Source organism: Cavia porcellus, unplaced genomic scaffold, assembly GCF_034190915.1.
Source record: "Cavia porcellus strain 051 isolate PalLab524CR breed Dunkin Hartley unplaced genomic scaffold, mCavPor4.1 scaffold_5, whole genome shotgun sequence".
Lineage (NCBI taxonomy): Eukaryota > Metazoa > Chordata > Mammalia > Rodentia > Caviidae > Cavia > Cavia porcellus.
This window is the reverse complement of record NW_026947488.1, coordinates 52430245-52439658: the sequence shown is the minus strand read 5'-3', so window position 1 is coordinate 52439658 and position 9414 is coordinate 52430245. Positions and strand designations below refer to the sequence as shown.

At 45.7% G+C, this 9414-nt stretch overlaps 1 protein-coding gene across 1 annotated transcript; it reads left to right on the top strand.

Annotated features, from left to right (window-relative positions):
• The first annotated feature begins 433 nt into the window (after positions 1-433).
• Positions 434-9121, top strand: CUNH3orf84 (chromosome unknown C3orf84 homolog). The gene is made up of 4 exons (XM_063248842.1): positions 434-556; positions 1772-1885; positions 7623-7679; positions 8084-9121. Exons 1-4 carry the CDS (start codon positions 530-532, stop codon positions 8477-8479), a joined length of 594 nt encoding a protein of 197 aa, XP_063104912.1. The 5' UTR covers positions 434-529; the 3' UTR covers positions 8480-9121.
• The last annotated feature ends 293 nt before the right edge of the window (positions 9122-9414 follow it).

Genomic DNA, 9414 nt, shown 5'->3' with positions numbered 1-9414 from the left:
GTGAAATCCTGTCTTAAAAAGACAAAAAACTATAGCCCTGGCAGTGTGGTTGCATAGGTTTTTTAAATGTAGGAGTTGCCTCTAAAAGTCTAATTTTTTGTTTTTTTTTAGTGTTTTGAGACAGCCTTTTACTATGTAGTTTAGGGAAACCTTGAACTCACTGTGCAGTCTAGACTGGCCCCAACCTGAGATCCTCCTGCCTAGGATTACAGGTGTACACAATTATTGACATCAGTTTTTTAATATTTCACTGACTGTGAATCTTATCAGAATCCACGTGGAACCCTGTGTTTACAGAAGGGCTCTCCCAGGTTCACATGCCAAGAATTTCTCTCACAAAGAAGAAAAAACAAAGCAGCAAGGACAAAGGGGGAACAGGTCAGGGGCTGTCTCAATAAACAGCTGTATTGTGTAGTCACAACCTCCTCTCGTTGCTAAGCAACAAGAAATTGGCCTCTTGAGGTTCTCATTCCTCAGATGTGGCCTCAGCAAGAGGAAAAATTGCCTTTTCTGCTTCCTTCCTGGAAAGATGGAAAGTGCTTTAATAGGCTCCTGGGTAAGAGTATACTATATAGTTAACTCTGGTCCTGGGCCCTGGGATTGTACATAAAATCTGAGTCGTAAGTGAAGTAAGAAGGCTTCATCCAGCATCCAGGCTGGTGGAGGACACCGAGATGTTCTCTTACCCTCTTCCATTCTCAGATCACCCTGAAGCCTGCCTGGTCTTCCTGAAATCCTGGTCCTTCTCAGGCTTCCTCAACTCCTGAATATGAGGTTGACCAGCTTAACCTCCTAGTTCTCTCATCACCCATTTATTCCCATTTCACTATTTGAACTCGCCTTCCAGATGTCTGGATTTTGGCTGCTTTCTAGTCTGGGAATATCTCAGGTCAATAATTGTGGTTTTTACCCTTTTTTCATTTCCTGAACCCAGCTCCTTGCCTGCAATCCAGTAAATACTATTAAACAAAACTAGAGAGAAAATGGTTCTTAATAATAGGGTGCACAGATAAGTAAGGTCACCTGTCTTCAGTTGGGTGAAAAACACATATGGCTTCCCAGGCCTACCGAGGAGGCTACTCTGGTGACCAGAGGCCAGACCCAGGACAAGTTCCCTTGCACAGGATTGTGATTCTGGAGGACCAGGACAGTCCTTAAGAGAACTCAGCACAGATATACTGGGCCATCTGAGTTCCTATATTTTCCGTGAGGTGTCCATCCAATGACATCAGCACAGTACGATCCTTTCTTGGACTCCTGATAGGTGTTCATTTCTATCTTTTGTCAATGTTGTTTGTTAAATACTTCATTTGGAAAGTTTCTCCCTTGCCTTGGTGTTCGAAGTTCAGAGCATGCCCAAGTAGGGAGTATGGGTGTTCACAATTTTTTCTGTAGATGCAGAAGGGTCTATATGACGCTTGATTTTTGGGGACCCATGATCCACTACCAACACTGTGGGGCAGAAAACAAATGGGGGCTTTCTTTCATGTTCCTTAGACAAGAACCACACCACTGGGCAGTGGCCCTTCCCACAGAAATCTGTGCTGAATAAATGGTGCCCCTGGGTCCCACAGCCCTCCAGGTGGGTGAACACAGCTGAGGCAAACTGCCCCCATAATGGGTTTTCTGAGAGGTGTTCCACCTCTTCAGATTATTTCTATTCTTTAGAAACTCCAGTGGAGAACTTCTGACCTGGCTTCTGTGAAACGCTCAGGTGATGCACTGAGGACAGGTGTGAGTGGGCTTTATCCTCATGACTGCTTTGTTATAGCACAACAGTGGCTTCTATGGGCACTTTAGAGGCCAAGTCAAGAGTGAAAGTGCTGGAGAGTATCGCCGTGCTGCCAAGCCTCAACCTCCAGCAACGTTCCTGCAGCGATGCCAGGTACAAGAGACTCTCCTCACTTCTCCCAGCCCCAAGAGCATCATTCTAGCCCTTTCAGAATCAGCCTGACAAACAGTGTAGCCCTGGGACAAACAGACAGAAAGCTTGGTTCTTCTCTGAAATGTCACACATTTCCTCTAATGACAGGGTGGAGAAGAGCAGGTACAATCTTGCTAGACATTCTTGTTCACTGCCCCTAGTAGACCAAAGGATCTGAGCCCAGAAGGGGTTGGTAGAACTACGGAAGGAAAGCCTTCATAAGGTGGGAAGGAAGCCTTGAGTTTGCTGAACTACCCTCTAGCTCAGATCCCCTGATGCCAGAAAGGCCAGTGTCAGCCTACAGATAGCCTTACAGTCCAGAGCCTTGGGAATGAGTGGTAGGCCCCTTTAACTGGCTGAGGAAGTAATATAGGAGGTGACTGGATACCAGCTCACACATCTAGTTAGGGAAGAATGGAAGAGAATGATGGCAGAGGCATCCCAGAGCAGGCAGAACAAGTTTCCAGGGAATAGAGGGATGCTGGGCTCAAGCCCTCCACTAGTTACAGCCATGAAGACAAGGAGAAGGCACAACATATCACCATCCAGGGTTCTAACAGTAAAAAACATACCCCAAATAGTATCACTCAAGAAGATGGGTTTACAAAGAATGGCTGTAGCAGTCTCAGGAAAAGGTAGTATCATGGGTTAGTAACAATTAGGTGGTCAGTACTGCTGGACCCGAAGTGACAAAGAGAAGCATAGCTCAGAAGGGAGAGGTATGGAGCAAACCACCTTAAGAGCAGCAGTGATTCTGAGTAGAGGGGCATATCCAGGTGAGAGCTGGCCTGGCAGGGAATAAGAACAAATTTCTCTCTCTCCCTCTCTCCCCCCACCAAAGACTGCCTGGTGATGTGTGCTTTCAGAGCTACCTCCTAAGCAAGAGAGAAGCCCAGAGGAACTTAAAGTGTACCTAAATATGCTTCTTTCCAGCAATCTTGCTTCCCAGCTTTTTGTCAGGTCCTACTGGATCTGCCAGCCAGATTTTTCAGGAATTATTTTCGTAGGCTGAGAGCAGGATCCTGGAGGCTGCTATGTTGTACAACCTGAATCTCCTTAGTATGTTGATATATCCGGTTGAAAGGACTGCCTGGCACTGCCTCCAAGCCAGGCCCAAATGCGCTCTGGCCTACCCATTAGGAGCCACTTTTTTTTTTTTTTTTTTTTTTTTTGTCTTTTTTGAGACAGGGTCTCTCTATGCAGTTCAGGCTGGCCTTGAGCTCACTTTGTAGCCCAGGCTGGTCTCGAACTTGCAATGATCCTCTTGCCTCAGCCTCCCGAGTGCTGGGATTACAGGCGTGAGCCGCCACACCCGGCTCCACGGAGCCACTTTTTTTGTTCTTTTTTTTTTTTTTTTTTGAGACAGTGTTTCATTATGTAGTCCAGACTGGGCTTGAACTCACCATGTAGCATCAGGTTCCCAAGTCCTGGGATTACAAGTGTGCCACCACCCTCAGCTAGGAGCCACCTCATTTTTGAGAGTAGCTGGTCAAACTGAAGAGTTGCAGAATTAACTAGCATTATCAGCAGCTCCAAATAGCACGATCTGTATGTTTTGGGCTTAGGTTATATAAATGTCAAGTCTCATGGCTCTTTCTAGATTTGGAGCTGTTTTCATTAATAAGACTGCTCAAGGAAGGTACACATTTTACTTTTTCACCAGTGGAACCAATGGATTCAGCTGGCTGATTGCAGCGGTCTAAGATGTGGCATCTATTTTCCTTTGGGGGAGGTAAAACTTTTGTCTGTGACATTCAAATGCAAGAAAATTCTTTTCTCATTTTCATTTTTCTTCTGAACTATATTGATCTATTTAGTCTAGCCTTCATTTGCTTGACTCTTGGGAAATGTAACCCTGTTTCTCTTTGTTCCTAAAGTCAACCAGTGGACCGAGGGACTTATAAATGGTGGCAGATCCTTATCTGCAGTGCCAAAATTGCTCTGCCCCCTGTGTACCCCATGCCTTGGTCTCCCAGCACCCACTGACTATGAGTGCCCAGACTCTACAGGGCCCTTGGCCATCCACATATAAATCCTGCCTCTGTCCTTCAAGGCCTCCCAAGCAGGGGATCAGAGCTCTAGACCCAGATGCTTAGAACCCATGGATTTCACCACCTGCATCGAACACCCCCACCCTGGAACATTTTAAAATCAAAGATGCAAGTGATACTTCTCAGTGGCAAGAATACCCAGAAGAGCCTAGGCTACAGAGGAAACGACTTTTTTCGCACCAGGCTCCCACAGTTTTGAGAGAGCAAATTTGAATCAGTGGAAGTCAACATTATCTTGCCACTCTTGGCATATTGAGTATCAGAGCAGCCCACAACAGTGGAGGATTCATGCTAGGGCTGTGTACAGCTCTGAGGACACTGACACAGGTGAGAACCTGGAAGGTCATTAGAACTTGTCCCCAGCTCCCAGATTTTTCAGAATTAAAACTTTTGTTGAGATGATTAAACACTTAGAAGCAGTAATCAGGAACAATAAAGAAAAATCTCATTTCACGCAGGACACTGATACACTGATTGACATTGATGCAGCCCACCAATCTTTCCCAGATTTCATCTTGCTTGCACTTATCTGTTTTGTTTTGTTTTGTCTTTTTCGTTTTTATCGGTACCGGGGATCGAACTCGCGACTGACTGCTTGCAAGGCAGGCACTTATGCCGCTGAGCTAAATCCCCAGCCCCCTTGCACTTATTTGTGAGTAAGATCTACAAAATTCTATTATCTGTGTAGGTTCATCTCTCCACCTCCACAGTTTAAACTCTGACCAATGTAACAAGGATCACTGGTGCTGTCGTTCTATCTCTATGTCTACGTGTCTTCCACTCCTTCACAATTCTCTGTCCCTGTAAATCTATTTCTAAAATTTTATCACTTAAAAATGCTATACAAATGGAATAATATAGCATGCAACCTTTGGAAATCGATTTTTCTTGTTCAGGGTAATATCCTAGAGAGTCATCCAAGCACGTATCAATAGTTTTTCATTGCCGAGTAATATTCCATGCCACATATGTACCAGTTTGTTTAACCATTCAATATTAGATATCTGAGGTGATTCCAGTTTTTTGGATTTTGTAAATAAAGCTGCTATGAACATTTGGGAATGGATTTTTTTCTTGGTTGAACATGAGTTTTCATTTCTCTGGGATAAATGCCCAGAGATACAATTGCTGGGTCATATGGTAGTTGCATGCTTAGTTTTCTAAATAAACTGTCAAGCTGTTTTCCAGAGTGGCTGTACCATTTTACATTCCCACCAGCAATGTATGAATGATTCAGTTTCCCTGCTTTCTCACTAACATTTGGTGTTGTCTCTATTTTTAATTTTAGTCATTCTGATAGACAGTGGTGATATTTCATTATGGTTCTGATTTGCATTTCTCTACTAGTTAATGACTTTGATGTTATTTGTCACCTGTCTGTCCTCTCTGGTGAAATAGCTTCATGTCAGATTACTTTATTGTTGAGATAGTAGAATTCTTTATATATTTTAGGTACTAGTTTTTTGTTACATATGGACTTTGCAAATATTTTTTTCTCCCAGTCTGTAGTTCTTCATGCTCTTCACACAAATTTTCATAGGAAAATTTTTGAAATGTTTTCACAAGCCCAATTAATTTTTTTTATGGCTCTTTGTTTTGGTTTCAAGTCTGAAAACTTTTTACCTAGATTCAGATTCTGAAGATTTTTTTTCTCCTAAAAGAGTCCTGGAAGTTTTTTTTTATTTGTTTGCTTTGGTATTGAAGATTAAACCTAGGACCTTGCGCGTGCCATGCCCATGTTCTACTACTGAGCCCTGGGTTTCTATTTTGTCACCTTGCTTCCTGAGGAATGAAAGTTAAGGCTGGCTGGTTTCCCATCATCACAGAGTTTAACTTCTGTTTAGATACTGCCACTGTAGTATGGCAGCAGGTCCCAAAATGGGAGACTATATAAAAGACATACTATAGCTTTATGTTTACTGATTCAGGGAAATGGGATGGAGCCAGCCCTTGGTGTGTGTGTGCATGAGTGTGCATGCATGGAAGTGGTGTAGTGCTGCGGATCAAAGCTAGCAACCTCAAGTATGCTAGGCAAGTACTCCATTAAGGGGCTGGGGACTTAACTCAGCAACATAAGTGCCTGCCTGACAAGCGCAAGGTTGTGAGTTTAATCCCTGGTACAAAAAAAAAAAAAAAAAAAAAAAAAGTACTCTATTAAGCTATATCCCAGGCCCCGGCCCCTGTATTTTATCTGGGAATCTGTTGTCAGCCACTGCTTGTACTTCCCCAGCTAAGCCTGTTTCACCAGCTCAACCCTCTTCACCTCTGTAACAGGAGAATCCAAATGGATGGGGAGGGATGGCACTAGGGGCAGACACCAGGCACAAAGACAAGGAGCTTGGGAGACATTCCTGCCAAGATCTGGAAACCTTAGTAGTTCAGGATCTTTCTCTGCTTGGGAATAGGCTTTCTGGCCCCAACTAAGCCCGAGAAAATACTGCAGGGCTGGGATCTTCTAACTACATTCATTGGTTTAATAGTAAGTGTTTACTGAGTCAGGCACTGTTCTCAGTGCTGAAGTTAGAGATGTGAGCAAGACAGACAATAACCTTTTCCCTTAAAGAGCTTATATTCTATGCAGTGGGGTGATCAGATAATAGGAAATAACATAATATATAACCATAGGGTGTTAGGAGGTGGAAAATAGAGTTGGGAACCTGGGATTACTCCCATAGTGGTCAAAGTACTTCCTGAGAGAAGAAATTTTTTGCTAGTTGAGGGAGGTACAAAAGCTTGAGAAGCAAACCCTTGGCATGTTTGGGAGCAGGGAGGAGGCCCAGGTGGCTAGAAGTAGGACCAATAGGGAAGGGTCAATAGCTTGTGGTTTTTATTGACCACTATGACACCATTGCCTGCTACAAACATGAGGAGCTGCTGTAAACGTTTGGCAGAGAGGTGACTGAATTCATGTGCTAAAAATTTTAGCTGCTAAAGGATGACAGAATAGAGTGTTAAGTTTGAAAAAGGAACACTAGGCAGGAAGCTAGGCAACAGAGGAAAATGGTTTTTACTAGAGAAAGTCGCTGTAATTCCTCAGTACACTTCAAAGGAATTACCAACAGCCTTTCCTGCCACATTAGATGTAGAATGTGAGAGAAAAGAACCAAGGGGACTCTGAGGTGTTTGGCAGGATCTAGCCATCACTGCCTGAGCTAGGGGATGCTATAGATGAGTCTTGGGGGGTGATCTGAAGCTCAGCCATGTGTTTAGAGAGGTTCTATCTGGCATTAACACAGAAATGTGGAGAAGGCAGTTGGCTATTGTCCTGGGATTTGGGAATCACTTTAAGCTAGAGACATGTTCATTTCCAGATGGCATTTAGGGCCCAGGATATGGTTGTACTGTCAAGGGAGTAAGTGTGGATGGAGGGAGAAGAGAAGACTGAAACCCAGTCCTGGGCAATCTAGAGTTAAAAGGCCTTCTCATGGAGGGGCAGCCCACAGGTGCCTCAACCCAGCTTGAAAGGTTTCTTACTTAGGACAAGGGACCCCAGGAGTGAGGTACTGCTTTAATTTGCCTCTGAACTTTTAGGGTGTTACCATTCTAGTAGTGTAGGGGTGATTTCCCTCCATTCAGGGCCCTGAGGCAACATGGGGGTGGGGTGGGGGGAATAAGTAGCATTCCTTTTTTCCCCATTGTTTTTCCAGGTGCCAGCACAGCAACACTTCTTCTCCGAGCATGACAACCGCACCTCCTATGACCAAGTGAGTGCTAGGAAGGAGAGGGGACAGTCGTCTGGTTTACGGGGAAGTTGAGGGCAGAGCAGGTGGTATAGTGGCTGGGAAAAGAACAAGAAGGGAGGGGACACTCCCTAAAAAGGCAGGGGAGCACTTCTCTCCTCCACAATTCCCCCCCCCAAATCGTGCACTCCCGAGGCACCTCTGTGATGGGTTCCCTCAGCCAACTTCCCTGTCAGTACACGAAATATTCTCAGGGGCTTCACATTGGAATAGATGGCATCACTGAGGCAGCCAGTGAAGCCAGGGCAGGGCCACAGAGGTCCCGCACAGGCCAGGCATCACCAGATTTAGGGTTAGAGGAGATGAGACAGGGCCCAGGGAGATGCCTGATGCTAGGATGTGAACTAAGGGCCTGTACCACTGGGGAGGGTCCCTACTGTCTGCTGCAGGGAATCGGACGACAGAAAGACCTGAAGCGCCTGTGGCAGCCACACACCTTCCTGCGCTGGGCACCCTGTGAGCTAGAGCTGAACCAGCAGCGGCCCCTGAGATCTTCCTACCAGTTTGATTTCCAGCCAGGCTCAGGACTTGATAGTCTCCCACAGCGTCTTGTTCACTTTGTGCAAATCCAGCCTCGCCAAGCCAGCACTACCTATCAGAGAAACTTCTGCCACCCATCCTTTGCTGGACGCTGTGGCAGTGACAAGATAGGGCCCCAATTACCTGTCACGGACACCCTACCTGACCTCCCAGCGACCCCAAGACCCAAGCTATTGCAGCACTACCTTCATCCTGGGGTCTATGAGTGCCTACACTGGTCCTGAGCATTAAACAAGGACAGCTGACACACAGCCTGCCTGTTCTTGCAGCACAAGACACCTCAGGGGCCAGTGAGCAGTTGTGTGCAGGCCAGAGTCTTCTCTCTCAGGACTCGTGTCTATGGTGTGCCCATGCTGGGCTGGGGAGGTACTGCCATGGGAGTTTTGCCACTAGGTGAGAAAGGGTAAGGCCTGGAAGAGGCCCAGCATCCAGGAAAGCTGCCATGACCAACACAACAAGTGGGTCCATATACTTGTCCACAACTTTGGCAAACAGCTGGAAACCCTGTACTCAGCATAGCTACAAGGAAAGCAGAGTGAGCACTTCTACTAGTGGGCATCAAAGACCAGAGTGTATTTCCCTATAATCTCAGCTACTCAGGAGGTCAAGAGGTCAAGGGAGGAGGAGCACAAATTCCAGCCCAAACTGGGAAACTTAAGAGACTCTGTCTCAAATAAAAAAACCAAAAAACTAAGGGCTGATGGTGTAGCTGTAACAGTGTTTGCCTAGCATGTTCAAGGCACTGGGTACCCTAGGATAGAATTAAAAAAAAAAAAAAAAAAAAGCTAGAGGCGGCAGTAAAGACTGGCAACTTCCTTTAGGAGGAGGCCTAGGAGGGTTAGGTGGGCAGTCATCCAATTCTGTCCTAGAGGTGGCTCCCCACAGCTGACAGAGGGAGACTGCCTAGGCTATCACCTCCGCTAACCCTCCCAGGGGTGAGCAGAAGCCTGGAGGAGACACTGTGTAACACTGGGAATAACCAGAGACTATTCTATGTCTGTAGTTTTATTGTTGTTTTCTGAGCTCGTGTCTCTTCTTCCTATTGGTGTTCCCAATTCCTAAGAGTAGAGGAGTACTATTATGCCACATTATCCAAGGCAAAGCTGAGGCTTACATGGGCCAGAGCTACGAGATCACTTTGGGGACAGAGGCCAGATAC